This window comes from Ovis aries, chromosome 5, assembly GCF_016772045.2.
Source record: "Ovis aries strain OAR_USU_Benz2616 breed Rambouillet chromosome 5, ARS-UI_Ramb_v3.0, whole genome shotgun sequence".
Classification (NCBI taxonomy): domain Eukaryota; kingdom Metazoa; phylum Chordata; class Mammalia; order Artiodactyla; family Bovidae; genus Ovis; species Ovis aries.
The window spans coordinates 40,930,735-40,950,290 of NC_056058.1; the positions used below are offsets into that span (position 1 = coordinate 40,930,735).

A 19,556-nucleotide genomic window follows, 5' to 3' on the forward strand; every position below is an offset into this window, starting at 1 on the left:
GAGTGCAGCACTTTAACAGCATCATCTTTTAGGATTTTAAATAGCTTAGCTGAATTTCATCACCTCCACTAGTTGGTTCATAGTAATGCTTCCTAAGGTCTACTTGACTTCACACTCCAGGATGTCTGTCTCTAGGTGAGTGACTATCATGGCTATCCAGATCATTAAGACCTTTGTTGTATAGTTGTTCTGTGGCATAAGTAGCTGGGTCATAGACTTGGATTACCATGATGTTGAATGGTTTGCCTTGGAAACAAACTGAAATCATTCTGTCATTTTTGAGATTGCACCCAAGTACTGCATTTCAAACTGTTTTGTTGACTATGAGGACTACTCCATTTCTTCTAAGGGATTGTTGCCCACAGTAGTAGATTTCATGGTCATCCGAGTTAAATGCACCCATTCCCATCCATTTTAGTTCACTGATTGCTGAAACATCGATGTTCACTCTTGCCATCTCTGGCTTGACCATTTACCTTGATTCAGGGAACTAACATTCCAGGTTCCTGTGCAATATTGTTCCTTACAGCATTGGACTTTACTTTCATCACCAGACACATCCACAGTTAAGCATCGTTTCCAGTTTGGCCCAGCTGCTTCATTCTTTCTGGAGCTTAGTAATTGCCCTCCCCTCTTCCCCAGTAGCATATTGGACACCTTCCAACCTGGGGCGGGGGGTGGGACTCATCTTCTGGTGTCATATCTTTTTGCCTTTTTTGTTGATGGGGTTCTCAAGAATACTCAAGTGAGCTGCCATTTCCTCCTCCAGTAGACTGCATTTTGTCAGAACTCTCCATCCTGACCCATCCATCTTGAGTGGCACGGCACAGCACGGCTCACAGCTTCACTGAGTTGCACAAGCCCCTTCGCCATGACAAAGCTGTGATCCATGAAGCAGTGGGAGAGAGGAAGCAGAGACAAAGCTGGAAGGGTGTTCAGGGGTCACACCACAGCCGGCCTTGGGGCCTCAGCTCAAGCCGACACCTATCCCCAGATGCTCAGACCTCAGTCTCCCCAGTGTCAGTGTCAAGAGTGGAGGCTGAACCTGAACTCTGACGGGCCTGACTCCCAGGTCTGGGAGCTCTTGACAGCACATTCCAGACGCAGCTGCCCACGCGGGCCTGTGCGCCGTGATGCCACCGGCTGGGAATGTTTTCAACAGATGGCAGCGTCCTCTGGAACCCACCCATTCCACCCCAATATGCCCTGGGGGGCCATGACCTCAGAAGTGACTCACACCTGGGGTTGCCTTCCCGGCCTTGAGCGGGGTATGCTGAGTCAGCTGGGCCCCCCCACTCCCTGAGACCTAAAGACAGGCGCTTACATCCCCACAGGCTGGCGGTGCAAGGAGCCTGGGCTGGAAGCCAAGACTTCTGAATTCTTTTGCCTCAGTTTTCTCTTCTGTTCACTGGGACATCACATGCCCTAAAGCAGTGTCTCCTCACAAGCCAGCTCTTCTCCCAGTTTCTGCTCAGTTTCTGCCTCTCAGTCTCACTCAGGTTCTGAGTGGGGGTGGGCTCTCTTGGTGCCACCTGTGTGTCACCACATCACAGCTCCCAGGCTGGGGTCCTGCTGCTCTGAGACCCTTTCACATGGTCTCTTCTCTTTGTATTTCTTCTTCAGCTGTCAGTGAGTCAGTGTGTAGCTCTGGTTTTCCACTCCTGATGGGGATATCACGTTTCCTTGTAAAACTGAAGCAAGAAAACATGAATAACCCATGAGACAGGTGGAGACAGATGCCCTTAAGAGAGGGATGTGGTGTCAAGATGTTGGGGCTTAGGCAAGACTACATTTCAGAAGCTGTTCATGTATGCCAGCAAACATACTAAAGAGATGCCAAAACATCTCACCCAGATCAAACAAAGAGACACTCAGATGAGTTTAGGCTGTCGGACTCTCTATGAGACTTCAGAAGTGTTGAAAGGAAGGAGAGGGATAACTTGGGAGATTAGGATTGACATATATACACTGCTATATATAAAATAGATAACTGAGAGGTCCCTGGTGGTCCCAGAAATCTTCCTGCCAGTGTAGGGGACATGGATTTGATTCCTGGTTGGGGAAGATCCCTTGGAGCAATGAAGCCCATGTGCCACTTTGGGCTATTGAGCCTCTGCTCTGTAGCCTGTGCTCTGCAACAAGAGAAGCTACCATGATGAGAAGCCTGCATGCCACCACAGAGTAGCCCCACTTCCAGCAACAAAGAGCCAGCAGAGTTAGAAAAAAAAAAAGGGGGGGATAACTAATGGGACTTCTCTGGAGGTTTAGAGGTTAACATTCCAAGTTTCCACTGCAGGAGGCATATATTCGATCTCTGATAGGGGAATAAGATCCCACATGCTGCACAGCGTGGCCAAAAAAGTAAAAATAATTTTAAAATAAGTAATGAATAACTAAAATAGATAACTAATAAGGACCTACTGCATAGCTCAGGGAACTCTACTCAATACTCTGTAATGACCTATATGGGAAAAGAATGTAAAAAAGAGTGGATGTGTGTATACGTATAACCAATTCACTTTGCTGTACAGCAGAAACTAACACAATATTGTAAATCAACTACACTTCAGTAAACAATTAATTAAAAAATGAAGACATGTTGAGAAAGGCAAGGGCAACTCTCTAGATGGAAAGGCATGGCATCAGATTCTCTGGGCCACTGTAACAAATGACCACAAATTTGGTATCTCAAGCAACAGATATGTCTTTTCTCATATTTCTGGAGACAAGACATTCAGAACTAGCATCACTGAGATAAATTGAGGGTGTGGGCAAAGCCGTGACTTGTTCGGAGGCACCCTGGGAAGGTCCTTCCTGCTTCTTCCAGCTTCTGGGGCCCCAGGCATCCTGAGCTGGTGGCAGCCCCCCTCCAGCCTCTGCCTTCATTGTCACATGGCCTCTGCTCTGAGTCTGTGTCTCTCATAAGGATACCTGCAGCTGCATTTAGGGCCCCTGAGGATGATCTCCTTGTCTGAAAACCTTAATTTAATGGCAGCTGCCAAGACTCTTTCCAAATAAGGTCAAATCCACAGGTTCCGGGGGTTAGAATGTAGATGCGTCTTTGTGGATCTTTATTCATTCAGTCACAGAGACAAAGGGGAAGGGAGGGCCCTACATGTGCCCCACCTGGATTTGGGATGAGAAAAAAGGGTGTTGGAGGATGTCACAGTGACAAGAGGGGACACTGGAGAGTGGATGAGGGATGACGTTGCAGCCTGGCTTCTGTGGAGGACCTCAGGGTTCACGGCTCGTTTAGGAATTCCCTGGTGGTCTAGTGGTTAGGACTTGGCTCTTTCATTGCAGAGGGCCCAGAGAACTAAAATCTTACAAGCTGTGCAGCCTGACCAAAAGGAAAAAAAAAGCAAAACAATTGAACCAACAGACTTGAGCGTGAAGCAACTGAATGTCAGAGGCTGCCTCTCAAATAGCCATGTACATAAACAGACCACAGGTGTGTATTTTTCCTGGTAAAACATGGAACACTGCACACATCAAAAATACAGTTCAATTAATCTTCCAGAACACAGAGTGTTCCAGAGAAGACCCAACCTGTGAAACCCTCTCACGCCCCCCATCACTGCCCTCAAGGATGACACCCTTTGGACAGTTCTCACGGTGGGTGGGTTGGTTTTCCAGACTGTCCCATAGATCTCTGCTGTGTCCAACTGCTTCTTGTTCTGAAAGTCATCCATGTTGTTGTGTGTTCAGGGCGTTACTCTTTCTTCATGGCTGCATAGTGTGATTTTGCTGCAGTGTATATACCCATCCTCCAGCTGATGGAAATAAATAATATGAAGAATTGAGAACTCCCAGAACAGGGCATTCATTGTGCTGCTCTCGTAACTTGTTCATAGGCTTGACATCTTCCAGAAAACCACAGCAACACACCGCTGTACCCTGCTGGGATGGCTGCAGTCAAAACCATGGCCCATAAACAGCTGCCAGTGAAGAGGTGGGGACACTGGAGCCCTTGTGCACAGCTGGTGGGAATGTAAGATGGGGCAGCTGCTGTGGAATAAGGCCCTCAGAAAGCCAACCAGGGACTTTCTTGGTGGTCCAGTGGTTGAGAATCTGCCTTCCAATGCAGGGGATATGGGTTTGATCCCTGCTTTGGGAACTAAGACCCCACATGCTGCAGGGCAACAAGGCCTGTGTGCCGCCACTAGAGAAGCCTGCCTGCCACAACTAAGACCCTAGGCAGGCAAATAAATTAATTATTTAATTTTATAAAAAGAAGCCAACCAGCCAGGACATGGAAACAACCTAGATGTCCATCAGCAGATGAATGGATAAGAAAGCTGTGGTACATATACACAATGGAGTATTACTCAGCCGTTAAAAAGAATTCATTTGAATCAGTTCTGATGAGATGGATGAAACTGGAGCCGATTATACAGAGTGAAGTAAGCCAGAAAGAAAAACACCAATACAGTATACTAACACATATATATGGAATTTAGAAAGATGGCAATGACGACCCTGCATGCAAGACAGCAAAAAAGACACAGATGTGTATAATGGACTTTTGGACTCAGAGGGAGAGGGAGAGGGTGGGATGATTTGGGAGAATGGCATTCTAACATGTAAGAATCGAATCGCCAGTCTATGTCTGAAGCAGGATACAGCATGCTTGGGGCTGGTGCATGGGGATGACCCAGAGAGATGTTATGGGGAGGGAGGTGGGAGGGGGGTTCATGTTTGGGAACGCATGTAAGAATTAAAGATTTTAAAATTAAAAAAAAAAAAAAGAAGCTAACCACAGAATCACCATATGACCCAGCAGCTCCACTCCTGGGTACCTGCACGAGAGAAATGGAGACTTATGTTCACACATAAAGCTGTATATGAATGTCCACAGCAGCACAATTCACAACAGCCAAAATGTGGAAACAACCTCAAATCCATCCATAGATGATTGATAGAATATGGTCCCTTCACACAGGGAGCATCACTTGGTCATGAAAAGAAGAGAAGCCCTGACACTCACTACCACATGGATGGACTTTGAGAACACGATGCCCATTGAGAGAAGCAGACACAGAAGGACACACAGGGTGTGATTCCACTGATGGGAAATGTCTGGAACAGGTAGATCCACAGACAAAGAAATTGGGTTGTCAGGGGCTGCGGGAGGGGGTGGCAGTGCTGCTGATGAGGACAGGGCTTCTCTTTGGGAGATGGAATGTTCTGGAATTAGAGCTAAGCATTGACATCTCTGTGCTAAAAGCACTAATTGCAGTTTCCTGGGTGAACTGTGTGATGTGTGAATTCTATCTCAGTCATGCTGTTGTTAGAAGCACCTGGAGCAGAGCTATCTTTTGAGGCATGCTCCGCCCAACCCTGGTCACACAGAGTCCTGGATCTTGTCCTTCTGGCAGCTGGGGTTGGGACAGTCTAGGAAGGGAAGACCAAGCTCCTGGTGGGTGGGGACTGAAGGTGTCATTCTGAGGACCAGCAAGGTCATGGACTATCTCATCCATCCTTCTGGCCTGCCTCTCCTGCCCTATCTTCCAGAGGAGGAGCCAAGACTTGGGAGGGTGATGCCTATGGGCAAATCCCTCTGAGTGTGAGGAGACAGGCTGGGCAGGACCCCCATCTCAGTCCTGGGTGTCTGTCACACCCCCGCATGACCCTACTAGGCAGGAAGAAGAGTGGGGGAGCCCCAGAGCCACCAGGGAGGCATGTTGGCCATGCATCTGGCTGGACTGGTTACCCGCCCCCCCCCCCCCCCCCCCCCGCAGAAGTTCATTAGAGCAGGCTTGTCACTGTTTCCTCACCCCAGTGCTACTTAAATGTGCCTTCTGTAGCTGTGGCCGTAGGACTGAGGCACTGGAAGCTGAAAGGCAGGGCTCTGAGACCAGGCACGTGTCCTGTGTGGGGCTTGGGGGAAGGCCCTGCCCTGCTTGGGCCTCAGTTTCCCTGCTTAGCAATGTTGCTGCTTGGCTGAGTCTGTGAAGCTTTACTGCACTCACCTTGTGGGGCCCATGGCTCCAGGTGTATCTGTACATGACAAGCAGGTGTAGGTGTAATAGCCCCATTCCTACCCCCTTGGACGGGCAAAGCCAGATGCTAGGGATGGGTGCTGGCCTTGGTCAGCATCCTTGTTCCCATTGGCTGGCCTCGGACATGCCTACCTCTCCATCCTCCCATCAGCCACCTTCCCGCCCAAACACCTCTGCTCACAGTATCCTTCAAATAGTTCACCTGCTCCTCTACCACATTTCCCTGGGCCAACCCTTCAGTGGAACCGCAGCCACCAGCCTGGCTCTCAGAAAGCTCGGGTTGGAAGGGTAGACTGACCCCCCTGTACTCCTGGGCATGCCCACCCAGTCCAGGGGTTTGGGTAACATGGACCAGAATCTGGGCCAGAACTTCCATCCCAACCTCCAGCCCCCAGGCAGCTAGCTCTCTGTCTCCTGTTTTTCTGTCCAATTTTTCCATATCTCTGTCTCTCTCATACTGTCTGTTTCTGTTTTACCCATCTTTATCCCAACTGACTCTGTCTCTCCTTGTAGCTTTATCTCTTGTCTGTCTCTCCCTTTCAGTCTCTTGTCTCTGACTGTCTCTCTGTCTGTCTCTCTCTCTTTCTGGCTCACTTTCTCTTTTTTAACCTTTTTTTAAACAAATTGAAGTGTAGTTAATTTACAATGTTGTGGACTTCCCTAGTTAAGAGAGGACACCGGTTCAATCCCTGGTAGGGGAAGAATCCACATGCCATGGGACAACTAAGCCCATGCGCCTCACCGCAGCTCCAGAGTAGCCCTCACTCGCTGCAGCTAGAGAAAGTCTGTGTGCAGCAACAAAGACCCAGCACAGCCAAAAAGAAATATATAATTTTTTTTACAACGTTGTGTTAGTTTCACATGTATAGCAAAGTGATTTGGTTATACATACATATTCCTTTTCAGATTCTTTTCCTTTATGCTGCTCCTGCTTAGTCGCTCTGTCTGTGTTCGACTCTTTGCGACCCCATGGACACATGGCGCCCTCCAGGCTCCTCTGTTCATAGGGATTCTTCAGGCAAGAATACTAGATGGGTTGCCATGCCCTCCTCCAGGGCATCTTCCGAACCCAGGTCTCCCTCATTGCAGGCGGATTCTTCACCGTCTGAGCCACCAGGGAAGTCCAAGAATACTGGAGTGGGTAGGTTATTATTAGTACCAGATAATGAACGTAGTTCCCTACACCTTGGCTCTGTCTTTATGTCTCTCTGTCTCTGATTCCCTGTGGGTCTCTGCAGTCCACCTCTTTAACACTCACACGCCCGCAGTCCGTTCAGACCAATCTGGTGACTCAAGGAGAAGCACCGCTTTCCCCGCCCCCAAGACAAACACGCGCAGTGACCGCAGAGTTCTCCTCAATCTGCTGGGGCCGCCCACCCTCCCGGCTCCAGAGGCGTAGTTGTTCCGCCGTCTGCGGCTCTGGCCCCGCCCCTGAGGAGCCGCATTGGCCGGCCCCCGGACCACAGCCCCGCCCCACATCCTGACCCGCCCCATCTGGCGCTGGCCCCGCCCCCGAGGCTTCCAATTGGCCTGCGTGGGGCGGCCGGGTCGGTTGCTCTGCTCGCTGATCTCGCAATGGCAGAGCCGCGGATGCTCGCGGGGAGGCGAGAACCCGCGGCGAGTTGGGCGCATGGCCATGCGCGGCCGCCTATGGCTGGGCCTGGTGTGGCTATTGCTGGCACGGGCGCCCGGCGCCGCGGGGACACCAAACACTCCGCGGAGACCACGCAGCTACCCGCACCTGGAGGGCGACGTGCGTTGGCGGCGTCTCTTCTCTTCCACCCACTTCTTCCTGCTCGTGGGCCCCAGCGGCCGCGTGCAAGGCACCCGCTGGCGCGACAACCCTGACAGTGAGTGGCAGGGGCCGCTGTCCGGGGGCGGGGGACAGGTAAGATAGGCAGACAAAGGCAAATAGCAAAGGCAGGGCAGGGCAGCAGGGATGTTGCACCAACTCAGGTTCTGTGCACTGTTCTTGTTCCTTCTCTCACTTGAGGGAGGTTCTGGAGGCTCCTCTGGCTGCGGGGTGGCGGCCAAGTCATTTCCCATCTGGGGCCTCAGTTTCCTCAGCTATAAAATGGGCCCAACCCACTTGGAAGGAGAGTTGAACAGTTGAGGTCAAGGTCATGGGGGAAGCTCCCACCTCCAGGCCTGGCTCAGCAGCAGAAGGGTCTCAGAGAGATAGTTGAGGTTGGGACCACGGGGGCTCCAGAGGGGAAGGGGAGGGGAAGCTGGGACTGCGGAAGAGCCTCCATGGGCCCAGCACATAATGAGGTGAGGGCAGAGTTGAGTCTGAACTCTGAACTCCCCACCCTGCAAAACCAAACTCAGGACCCATCTGAGTTGGGGTCCCCTGTATGTCTTCCTGGACACCCACTTGGCAGATGAGGAAACTAAGGCACAGAGAGGGCAAATGACCTACCTGGGGTGGGAGGTAGGGGCATGGAGCTGGGGCTTTACAGTGCCCAGAACCTCAATGAGTTGGTGTCACATCCCTGCTGCCCTGACCAGGAAAGAGTAGGCACTCAATAAGTGTTTGTGGAATATATAAGGTAAGAGGAGATGAAGGGGCAAAGAAAGAGAAGGAGGAGATTGGCAATAAAAGGGAGGCTAGGGCAGTCAATGACCCCAGGCCTGTCTCAGTCTCCCTGCAGAGTGGGAGGGGGGGGAGCCGAGGCAGTGCTGGCCACTGCCTGAATCACCACCATTAGGGCAGATAATCACCTTGCCCTTCCCAGTTGCTTTCATCTGGGGCTCTCAAGGCCCTCATTAGTCTCACCAGACGAGGGCAAGGACAGGGGCACTGGCTGGGCCAGTCGCTCAGTGGTGGGCATGGCCAGGCAGGGTGGCCCTGGGCTGGGGGTGAAGTCTGGCTCTGCTGGATGGCTTAGGACAGTCACTGCTTCTCTCTGAGCCTTGGTTTCCCCACCTGGAACTGGATGTCTCACCAAAAAACAGTAGGTGCAAATGTCCTGTGGGACATGAGGTGAGTGCCCCATCACCAAAGACATCCAAGTCCACGTTGAACACCAGAGGGCAGGGCTTTGACTCCAGATTAGGCCCCCGTCACTGGGTGGGGCTCAGAGTGTGAGCTGGGGCTTGTCCCCCAACCCTGCTCTACTGGACAGGAAACATCAGCTCAGATGGGGCAGAGTTGCCGTAGGGTCACCCATCCAGCAACAGGGCCTGAGAAACTGGCTCTGCCACTTCTCAGGCCTCAGTTTCCCCACCTGAGAAGTGGGCACAGTTAGCACCTCTCTCCTGGAGCTGTGTGTGGGTTTGGTGGGATACAATGCCTGGCATACAGTTGGCACTCAAGCAGTGTTAGCAGGTAGTGTTGATCTGAACACCTTGTGCCCCACGCCCAGGCCGTTGGCTGGGTGGTGTCTCCTGTGTAAAGCTCGAAAGCTCGGCCCTGGCTAGCCGAGCTGTCAGCGTCAGATATGGTAACAGCACTGTGGGGCCTGTGCTCACTGCCAGGGATCTCTGTCTATCACAGAGGCACTCACCTCCTCTGACTTGGTTTTCTCACCCCTGACTAACAGGCTCCCTGCTACTGCAAAGTTTGGGGATGATCTCCACTGGCCTCCAGAGAAAGGCCTTACTCCTTCCCCACTGATTCCCACTCCTACCACCCGCCCTGCCCTGCCCCCCGGCCTGGAGTACTCTTTCCCCGACCGATCAGTCCCACAGCTTCAGGACCTGCATGGCTCCTGGTGCGTCCCCACACCCAGCACAGGGCCAGGCACACAGGAGGTACTTGGGAAATGTTTCCAATAGGGATTGTTTCCCGAGTGAATGAATGAACAGAGAGAACGGGTTGGGGGGGCAGTAGGGGAGTGGGGAGTGGGCGGGCCCTGACAGAGCCCCTCTCTGCAGGCGTCCTGGAGATCCGATCCATCCGTGTGGGCGTCGTGGCGCTCAAGGCGGTGCACAGTGGCTTCTACGTGGCCATGAACCGCCTTGGCAGACTCTATGGGTCGGTGAGTGGAAATGCACAGGGCGGTTGGGGGGTGCGTGAAGTGTGCGGGGGCGTGTCCAGGGCCGCTCACCGTCCACCCCGCAGCGGTTCTGCGCTGCGCACTGCAGGTTCCGGGAGCGCATCGAGGAGAATGGCTACAATACCTACGCGTCAGTCCGCTGGCGCCACCAAGGCCGGCCTATGTTCCTGGCTCTGGACGGTCGGGGCGCCCCGAGGCTCGGGGGCCGCACACAGCGACACCACCCGTCCACGCTCTTCCTGCCCGTCCTGGTCTCCTGAGTCCCAGGGTCAGTGACTCCCGGTCCGAGATTCCGGGAGACGCTTGAAGCTGGGGAAGGCGGGGTTTGGGGCGAGCCCGTGTCCAGTTACTCACTGGTTTCACCTGCATTGAGCACCTGCTCTGCTGGGCACTGGGGACGCCACCAGACCCCACAGATGTGGCCCCGCGCTCAGAGAGACTGAGTTGGAGGGGTGGTAGACAGTGAGCTGAGCAGGGGCGTAGGGAATTCAGCCACAAGCTGGGGGCCAGGGAGGCTTCAACAAAGGCACCGGCCAGGCTGGACATGGGGAGGCAAACGTGCCGGGGTGGGAACCTACTGGGGTGTTTGAGGCAGCAAGGAGGTGAGGAGGCTGGGGGCTGGGGTACACTGATGCCATGGACTGGCAGCGACTGGTCCCAGGGCCCATGGACATTTCACTTTATGGGGCATAGGGGACTTTACAGGTGGGATTAAGGCCCCTGAGATGCGGACAACCCTGGATCCTTCGGGGGGCCGAGTGTCATCACAGGGTCCTTGTAAGAGGGAAGTGGGAGGGTCAGGGCAGAGAAACAGGAGATGCTGAGCTACTGGCTGTGAGGATGGAGGGAGGGGCCGTGAGCCAGTGATGTGGCACCTCTAGAATCTGGAAAAGTGGGGAGTCGGTACTCCCCTGGAGCCTCGGGAGGGACTAGCCCTGCCCACGCCTGGATTTAGCCTTCTAAGACCCAGACTGTGACCCCAAGACTGAAGTTGATAAACATGTTGTTTGAAGCCATCAAGTTTGGTGATTTGTCACAGCCATCCTTGCAGACCCACACACATTGGTCTCAGAGCCCCTTATAAGGTGTGCAGGCCGAGGGGGATCCCAGGTCAGCTTCCTGGGGACTGAGCTCCCCTGGGGGGGGCAGGGGTGGAGCCTGGAGGTGGGGGGAGGCTCCCACCCCTCCCAGTGGCCATTTCCACTTAAAAGACTAATTTGGGGGGCACTCCCATGGGGCACAGACTGGACACTCACCCACAGAGGGAGCAGAGTGATCCTGCTGTGGACAGACTGGGCCCCAGGCTGCACCGACGCACACAAGGAATAAACCGACCACTGGCTTCTTTCTAAGTAGGTGTATTTTTAAATAGCTTTCAAGATACACATATTTTCTCCTTTAAAAAACGTCTGTCAGAGCAGTCTTGTCCTTGTTTCGCTGGTTATCCTGGTGTCCCAGGCCCCAGTGCTCAGGGTGGGGAGCAGGGCCTGTCCACGCAGCCAGGACCCCAGCCGAGTGGCTCCACCCAGTCTCTCCACAGATCATGCAGGGCCGCAAGTGAGCTCAAACGTCCATTTATTTCAAAGCAGTAATAATTTAAAATTATAAAAACCTTTCCGCCGTTGAACATGTAGAGGGTGAGGTCAGAGACAAAGGGGAGGGAAGGTGGGACGCCCGGGCAGTGTGTGTGGGCGCCCGGCCCAGCCGGGTTGTCCCTGGGGAGGCCGAGCTCCCTCCGCAGCCTGGAAGGGTGGGTCCTCCGAGCCTCCTCCGCGGCGGGCCCGGTGGCACTGCAGTCCGTGGGCGCATGGGCTGTCTGCTGTTGCCCTGGGGGCTGGCCGGCCGGTGTGCTCACGAGCTGCTGGCCGGGTTCTCATTGCCAGGTGAGCTGGAGGACGACGACGACGAGGAGGAGAAGCTCACCCCAGCGAGGCCTGGGGGGTCGGTGGCTGTGTTCTGTCCTGTGAGGCTTTTTCGGCAGACGGGGCAGCTGTCGTGCTTTGCAGGACAGAGAGAAGAGGGAACAGTTCAGAGGCAGCGGGGGCGGAGGGTTAGGGGGAGTGTCCCGGCCAGCCCACTGCTCACCTGCTCCAGCCAGGGCACGATGCAGCCGTCGTGGAAGAGGTGGTTGCAGGGCAGCTGCCTCACATGCTCACCCAACCCATAGTCATCCTTGCACACGGGGCACTCCAGCCCCGAGCCTGCAGGGCAGGAGTGCATCTCTCAGGGTAGCTCCCCTGCAGCCCTGCCCAAGGTGTCCCAGGGAGGAGGGGTCACTGGCCCAAGCCCACCCCCCCCCCCCCCACCCCCCCACTGGCCCCTGGGGCTCATACCAACGTGCTCCTCAGTCACAGGCACGGTGGGGAGGGCCTGGATTTTCTCTTTGTCTGCGGGTGGGGGACCCGTGTTTTCAAACTGATTGAGGAGCTGAAAGATAAAGAGGCCAGAGAGCAGGTGGGCTGGTGGGGCCCCTCACCCCACGGGGCTATGAAATGCAAGGCGGGGTTACCTGCAAAAGCACCGAGGCCCCGTTTGTCCTGGCCTGACCCTGAGAGGTCAGAGGTCAGCTGCCCCAGGAGGCCCAGCCCTGGGCTTCTGCCCACTCTTCTGCTCATCACCACCTTGTAGCCAGGGCTGGTAGCCACCCCAGGGACACCACGGCTCCCTCCTATGGCCAGGGTGGCTCCCAAATCCTCACGTTGCTACAACCAGGGGGCAGGCACCGGTGACAGAATATGCAGCAGAAAGCCCCAAGGTGGTTACAGCCCCGCCTCATAAGTGCCACCCAAGACACAGACACGGGAGACACTCTGTCCTCCTGGGCCCAGCCTGTAGGGTTGTGGTCCCTACACCAGCTGAGCAAGGCCCTTGTACCTGCGTGATGATGGCGTCCAGGCCGTTGGCCCCCCAGGCGTAGTCCATCGGGTTTGAATGCAGGACGCCCCTGGGCAGAGAAGGCTGGGGTTCAAGTGGCAGAGGGGTGGGCCGGGCGCAGGGGGCCCCTCCCCTACTCACCAGGGGCCCAGGCCCAGGTTGGGGATGGTGGCCGGGGTGATGATGCCGTTGACCAGCTGCTGGATGATCCTGGAACAGAGTGGCCAGGCCCGTGGTTATTGCCTTTATGAGGAGGGACCAGCGTAGGGGGCCTGGACTCTCAACTGGTGAGAAAAAGCCCAAACACAAGGGTGCTGGGATAGAGGTCTCCTTGAGGCCTGGACAGTGCCGGTTGACATAGTTGCATCCACCCCCATTTTGCAACCCAGAGGAAGTACCGTGGGGGGCCTAGGGGGGCCCCAGGAGCCCTGCAGTCAGCCCTGTTCCTGACAGTGGCCCTGAAACATGCCAGCCGAGGTCACAGTGAGCCAGGCCATGTCTTGAGCTGGACCAGCCTCGGCCTGCCTGCAATCAAGCTCCATCTATAAAGACCCACAGGGCGCTCAGCCTCGTGTCCCGTGGGGCTGGGACAGGCCTTCTAGGTCTTCCCATTCTGTCCTCAGGATCCTGCACACAGGAGAGGTGCGGACACTGGATACTGCCGTTCCCGGGCCTGTGCCCCGGGGCGGAGGCCTCTCTCTGAAAGATGCTGAGGGGCACACGGCCCCTCAGCCAACCTGGACCCACAGGGGACCCGCCCTGCCTGGAGGACGGCCCGAGCCAGCACCCACGCCTTGTGCCCACAGTACCTCCTGAAAGGACAGCTGGTTGCTCTGCCTGAGCGGGAGGTGGGCTGGACGCCCCCAGCCCCCCGCCCGCGGCCGCCCCCAGGCCCCCTCACCCTTCCAGCGTGGGGACGCCTTCGTGCCGGCCGGTGGCCCGCCTCGCGGTGAGGCGGGCGCGGGGCTGCCGGGCGCCGTACCGGTGCCGGGAGTGCTGCTCTCGCTCCCGCCGGCTCTCAGGGTCTCTGCTGTCATCAGCCTGCGCCCCAGGGGGGAACGTGGGGATCTCGAAGCTGTCGTCAAAGATGCCGAAAGCAAAGTGCCCATAGCCCTGCGGCAGCGTGAACAGGGGCTGGTCCACATTCTGCAGAGAGGAGGGCCATCATCATGGGAGAGGGGCCAGGGCTGGGCGGGAGGTGGGCAGCCCTCACAGGGAGCGGGGAGGCTGCCTCTCACCTCGAACGGTTGCTGCCGGCTCTGGTCCGCAGAGGCTGTGGAGGGGGCTGAACCATTCTCTGCACTCCTGAGGACAGGCACCATTAGCAGCAGGAGCACCCCACCCCAGACAGATGGCCAGAGGGTCAGACGAAGGCGGACCCCCTCCACCCCTGACCCAGGTCCAGGCAGTGCACCCTTGGGCTGAGGGTCCATGAGGGGGGCAGCCTTACCTGGTCTCTTCCGGAAGCTCCTCGATAAACCCAGACTCGCATCTTGGGCAGATGTAATCCTGGGGAGGAGAGAGCAGGCAAGCATGATCTCAGGGCAAGGCGGTGTGTGTGTGTGTGAGAGACTCATCTCAAGGGCCCAGGTGGGAACCTACCAGCTCCAACCAGGTGGTCCCAGGCAGGGCTGGTGCACTGACTTCCTCGCCCACATGGTGGGCCGTGACCTTGGCAGTTACATCCCCAACCTCCCACGTCCCTGAGTCCATCAGCTTGTGCTCCCCACAGTGACAGTAGTCACAGTTTCGGGGCCTCCACTCAGCCACGTGGCCTGATGAAGGCTCTGACAAAACCGGCAGCAAAGGGCCAGCTGACGCGGGTCCAGGGAAGTTTCCCCACTCGGGGGACCTGAGAATGTTCCCTAACAACCCCACACCCACACAAATATAAAGGAGGGCTAGGAGAGTGACTAGTGGGGCTCCAGGACCACCTGGGCCTCAGAGACCAACTCCCAGGAAGGCAGCCACAGAGGGTGGGAGGCACACCCAGGCAGAGCAACCAGCCTGCAGAACATTCTGGACTGCCCAAGGTATGGCCTGTGACCCTAGGCTGGACAGCCAGCGGGCAGACTGTGATGTCTCCAGTCAGCAGAGAGGTGGCCCTGCCCCTCAGGGACAGGGAGCCCGAGCACCAAATCCACTAGTTGGGCCTGGAACTGGCCCAGGTCCACATGTGTTCTAAAGCTGCAAGCATGAGGTGCTTCCACTGAGGCCACCCACGGTCCCAGTTCCCAGGAGCCTGGGGCACCGATGGCTGGGCCACCCTCTGTAGGGAACAATATAGAGGTGTGTGGGGTGTGGCCTGCCCTGCAGATGCTGGGGGCCAGGCACCTGTCTGGAAGGTGGGAACCCCACCTGCTCCACTGCAGAGAGCAAAGGGGCCAGGGAATCAAAGGACACACCTCCTGAGCCAGGCAGGAGGGTAGGCCAGAGCTGCACATGTCCCAGGAACCTGTGTCCAGATGTGTAATGAACTCTTACGATTCAACAACAAAAGACAAACGCCCCAGTTAGAAAACAGCCAGAGGATCAGAACAGCATTTCTCCACAGACAGACAGGTGGCAACGAGCCAAGAAGGGATGCACACATGGTCTGCCAACAGGGAAACGCAAACCAAAACCAGTAGGATACACTCCACATCCACCCAGATGGCTGGACCCACAGAGCTGACAGGGACCACTGTGGGAGGCGGCGCAGAAACTGGAACCCCCACATGGCAGGTGGACTGTGAAATGGGGCAGTGTCCTCAGAAAACAGTCATGGTCACCCCATGACCCTGCAATCGCCCCACCAGGCACCCACCAGAGGTGACGGAGACATAGGCCCACACAGAAACCCACACATGCACAGCAGCCAAACACAACCACGTCCCTCCACTCCCAGGAGCATCACTCAGACATGGAAAGGGGAGCCCTGACACTTGCTATCATGTGGATGGACCCTGAGAACACGATGCTCATTGAGAGAAGCAGACACAGGACACACAGAGTGTGATTCCATTGATGGGAAACATCCAGAACAGGCAGATCCACAGACACAGAGTGGGATCCTGGTTGTCAGGGACCATGAAGGTGACTGCTGATGGGGACGGGGCTTCTTTTTGAGTGACCAAATGTCCTGGACAAGGACACCGGTGATGGCCGGCTGCAAGACCTGAGCTTTAAGTGGATGGGACATGTGGCACTGAAACTGTGAACCAGGAACAGCAGGACAGCAGCCCTCTGCCCTCCTGAGCAGGGGCGTGGCACCCAGGGAGGCTCCCCCAGGGAGTGTCCACCATATCTGTCACTGGTATGGGGTTTCCAGGGCTGTCACTCAGCCTGTCATTTACTTCAACATTTCATAGGCCAAGAAACGCAGTCACTGGAGGCTCTGTGCTTGGTAGCCAAGGTTCTTGCCCCCTCCAGGAGCCTGCAGAGGGGAGGCGATGGACAGGGACAAACGTGGCTGCAGTTGAGTCTGAGCTGACTGAAGTTAGGAAGCTGGGAACCTTCTGGCCTGGATCAACAGGAAGGCCCAGAACCTCCCTGAAGCCTGGCGGAACCCCCATGAGAAAACTCTTTCTCCCGGGCACCCTTCCCCAGGCCTGCACCCTGCCCCGGGCAGGCCTGGCAGAGCCAGGGCGGGGTGAGCAACACACCCACTGGAGATAGGGTGCCTGTCCTCCACCCCGAGGCTCACTGCTGCTCCTGGGGCCTGGGAGCCGATCGCCATGCCATCCTCAGGGGTCCCTGTGTTCCCCGAGCCCCAGCACAACCCAGACCAGCCATCTCAGGGCCTGGGCCTCTCCCCGTCCTGGGTCCCCGCAGCCTGAGCTGGTATCTACCTGGCTTGCCCCCTCTTGGAAGCTGGATCCCGGCTGCAAGCCTCCATCTCCCCACCTGCAAATGGAGGGTGGCCTCAACCCCAGGATCTGGAATTGGCCCCTGAGCCACAGTGACCTGGTTTCAGGGAGGCCCCAGACTCTGCTGCACATGCAGAAGGTCCAGACGTGGGTCTTCAATGCTCCCTCCTCCAGAGGCCGCACGTCCCAGAAATTTAATTACCTCACCGTGACAGAAATGGGGGACACCCTGGGATGAAATGATCACCCCCACAGGGCAGAGTCTATATATCTTGGCAGGGCCCTAGCTTGTGAGCACCTATCCCCAGCTGACAGCTTCTCTCCTGAGGAGACCAGGGTGAACACTCCCTCATTATTACCATGGCAACAGCAGCCCATAGGACAGACCATGCACTCCATTCATTCAGCACTTGCTCCCTGCAGTAGGCCCTTGGAGACAGGCTTCACCCTTCATGCCAGATGCAGACCCCAGGTTCCTGGTCAGGTGAGTATGAGGGAACGGAGGACATTGAGGTGGGAGCTAGAGAGATGCTGGCCTTAACACTGAGCAGGCAGGGGGACCAGCCTATGCCCCAGGGGCTCCGTGCAGAGGATGGACCTCTCTTCACCCTGACAGCTCTCAGAGGTGGCCTGTTCAATGGAACAGAGCTTGTCCCTGTCCCCCCGACCCTGCTCAGGGACACTTCTGAGAGGAATCAGGGGTGTCCATAGGACAGCAGACAGAACCATGACCGCTACCAGTCAGGCCACCAGGAGCCTTGCCCGTGGATGTCCCAGATCCACCTCATCCCTGGTGCTCCCGTTTCCTGGGGGATCGAGTCCAGGCCTGTGCGCCCGAGCAGAGGCCTCTGAGCTGGCCGGCCTGCCCGGTTCCTGCTCCCACACGCCCATTCCAGGCAGGCACCCGCCCTTCCGGGGTATCCTCGCCCCCCCTGTGCTGGCACTCTCGAGACCAGGGGTGCCCTCGCCAACTCATCTGATGGGCGAGGAGAATGAGGCAGTCTCATGGCTGCAGGGAGAAACCCCAGGAGCAGAGGGCCTGCAGCCACCCGAGTCTAACTGCCCCACTGGGACAGGGGGAGGTGGAAGGGGTGCTGCTGGCGGGAGCCTCCCACTGTCACCAGGTTAAGAGCCCACCTCCCTACCCTCACCAACCCCAAGTGCACCCCTACTCATAAACAGACACCTGTCTACAGGACCCCATCAAACCCCTCCCAAACCCACAAATCAGTCCCCTTGCCTCCAATATTTGCTCCTAACAGAATTTACCAACATTCCAACAAATCAAATATTTGCCAATCATTTGCTCAGCATTGGCTCCCTGTAAACTCTGAGAGCAAAGGTCATGGCTACCTTGTCACCACTGGATCCTGTGACTAGAAAGGCCCTCGCCAGCTCAGTGTCCACAGACTGTCCACAGAGATCAGGATCCTTCTGGTCCGAGACTACATGGCCAGGATCCGGCCGCGTGCTGGCCCTGGGAAGGGAGGCCAGAACAGCTAACTACACAGACTACTTGGCCCCGGGCTGCCGATGGCTGTGGACAGGTCACTCTGGGGTAAGCCCAAGGCCCAGGGCTTGTCCGGGTCTCACATCAGCTGCAACGGGCTCCCTGCAGCTCACCTAGGCTAGAGGGCTGTCCCGCCAACCCGACCGTTCCTGCCAGTGGAGAAAACCAGACCCAGAGCTGGGGCGCACAGGAAGCCGGAAGAGGCAGAAGCAGTACGTCTTCCGGGAGGCTGGAGGGGGGGAGTCGGACAAGTCTCGGCCCCTCAAGTCCACTCGCACACCGAGGTTTCCATTTATCTGCCGGTCCCCATCCCCTTGCCTCTGGAAGCCACACCACTCTTCTCTTATCTTCTCTCCTCCTGGGTCCAGGCACCCGTCTCCATTCCAAACCCTGACTCTAGCTCACTCTCCTCTGTGGCTGGGATAATGCCCACGACTCCTGCTGGCTCCCCCAGTGAAGTCCACAGCAAGAAAGGCGGGGATGGGAATCTGGTTCTTAAACCAGCCAGATGACCAAGGAGAGCTGGTGCTCAATCAATCGTCGCCACCCACAGCCCCTTTCCCTGGCCCCCCACATCGCCCTCTTCCTGCTCCTCGTGAGCTGGCCGAGCGGCAAATGCCACGAGCGGGGCCGGCCAGGGGCGCCGTGCCTTCTAGCCTTCCTCCCAGTCAGCGGGGTAGGGTCGGCCAGGCGGGGGACACCGACCCCATCCCGGACCTACCCACTCGGAACTTCCGGGCTGAAGGGCCTGGAAGCCGAGCCTTTCACCAGCAGCTGTCCCGCAGCCTCCACCCGGACGAGAGCACAGGGCCCACCAGGGTCCAGACCCCGGGCCCCGGAAGGCGCAAGAACGCCGGCTCGGGCCGCCGTCGGGCCCGGGAGAGCTACGGCTCTCTCCCACGAGGCGTCCTTAGCGCTGACCGCGCTCGGGGCCGACTCCGCTCCCTCCCGGTCATCGGCCTCGCTGCGCCACCAGGGCCGCCGCTTCCGGGCCCTCCGCGGGGACCTCAGTTTCCCCGTCCGTGCCAACTCGCCTCGGGCCAAGGCAGTGGCCCCCGCCCGCCCGGCCTGGGCCTCACCGGCAGGCGCGGCACGATCTCGACTGAGCAGCAGTGGCAGAAGTACCGTCCGGGCTGCGGCGACGCCTCGGCCATGGCCACCGCCGCCTCCTCCGCGCCGCCCGCCCCCCGCGCGGCGCCCGCCGCCGGCCGTTTGCTGCTCCCTCGCCGGCCGACGAGCCCGCGCACGCTCACGCACGGCACGCACGGCACGCACGGCGTGAGGAGGGGAAGGGCAGCGGAAACGGGACAGGCAGCGCGCGAGG

General features: G+C 57.0%; 2 protein-coding genes and 1 long non-coding RNA gene across 7 annotated transcripts; 1 reads left to right on the forward strand and 2 right to left on the reverse strand.

Annotated features, from left to right (window-relative positions):
- Positions 1–3,065: 3,065 nt before the first annotated feature.
- On the reverse strand, positions 3,066–7,371 carry LOC121819641 (uncharacterized). The gene is made up of 2 exons (XR_006059931.2): positions 6,895–7,371; positions 3,066–3,773 (listed from the first exon to the last, which is right to left on the reverse strand). It is a non-coding gene; the product is annotated as an uncharacterized LOC121819641 (long non-coding RNA).
- Positions 7,372–7,525: 154 nt separating this feature from the next.
- Positions 7,526–11,352, forward strand: FGF22 (fibroblast growth factor 22). Of its 2 annotated transcripts, none has more exons than XM_004008762.6 (3): positions 7,526–7,852; positions 9,879–9,982; positions 10,066–11,352. In XM_004008762.6, exons 1-3 carry the CDS (start codon positions 7,633–7,635, stop codon positions 10,258–10,260), a joined length of 519 nt encoding a protein of 172 aa, XP_004008811.4. In that variant the 5' UTR covers positions 7,526–7,632; the 3' UTR covers positions 10,261–11,352. The 2 variants fall into 2 exon arrangements, with proteins under 2 accessions (XP_004008811.4, XP_060272407.1); XM_060416424.1 differs by having other exon boundaries at positions 10,089–11,352.
- A 206-nt stretch (positions 11,353–11,558) lies between these two features.
- Positions 11,559–19,479, reverse strand: RNF126 (ring finger protein 126). 4 transcript variants are annotated; one of them, XM_060416423.1, is made up of 10 exons: positions 18,346–18,411; positions 18,076–18,199; positions 14,325–14,383; positions 14,113–14,179; positions 13,776–14,020; positions 13,012–13,084; positions 12,875–12,944; positions 12,334–12,427; positions 12,086–12,201; positions 11,559–11,998 (listed from the first exon to the last, which is right to left on the reverse strand). In XM_060416423.1, the coding sequence occupies exons 4-10, from the start codon at positions 14,166–14,168 to the stop codon at positions 11,852–11,854; spliced, it is 801 nt and encodes a 266-aa protein (XP_060272406.1). In that variant the 5' UTR covers positions 14,169–14,179; positions 14,325–14,383; positions 18,076–18,199; positions 18,346–18,411; the 3' UTR covers positions 11,559–11,851. The 4 variants fall into 4 exon arrangements, with proteins under 4 accessions (XP_060272406.1, XP_027825933.1, XP_027825934.1 ...); XM_027970132.2 differs by lacking the exons at positions 18,076–18,199; positions 18,346–18,411 and adding an exon at positions 19,312–19,479 and having other exon boundaries at positions 13,016–13,084; positions 13,776–13,987; XM_027970133.2 differs by lacking the exons at positions 18,076–18,199; positions 18,346–18,411 and adding an exon at positions 19,312–19,479 and having other exon boundaries at positions 13,016–13,084; positions 13,857–14,020.
- Positions 19,480–19,556: the final 77 nt, after the last annotated feature.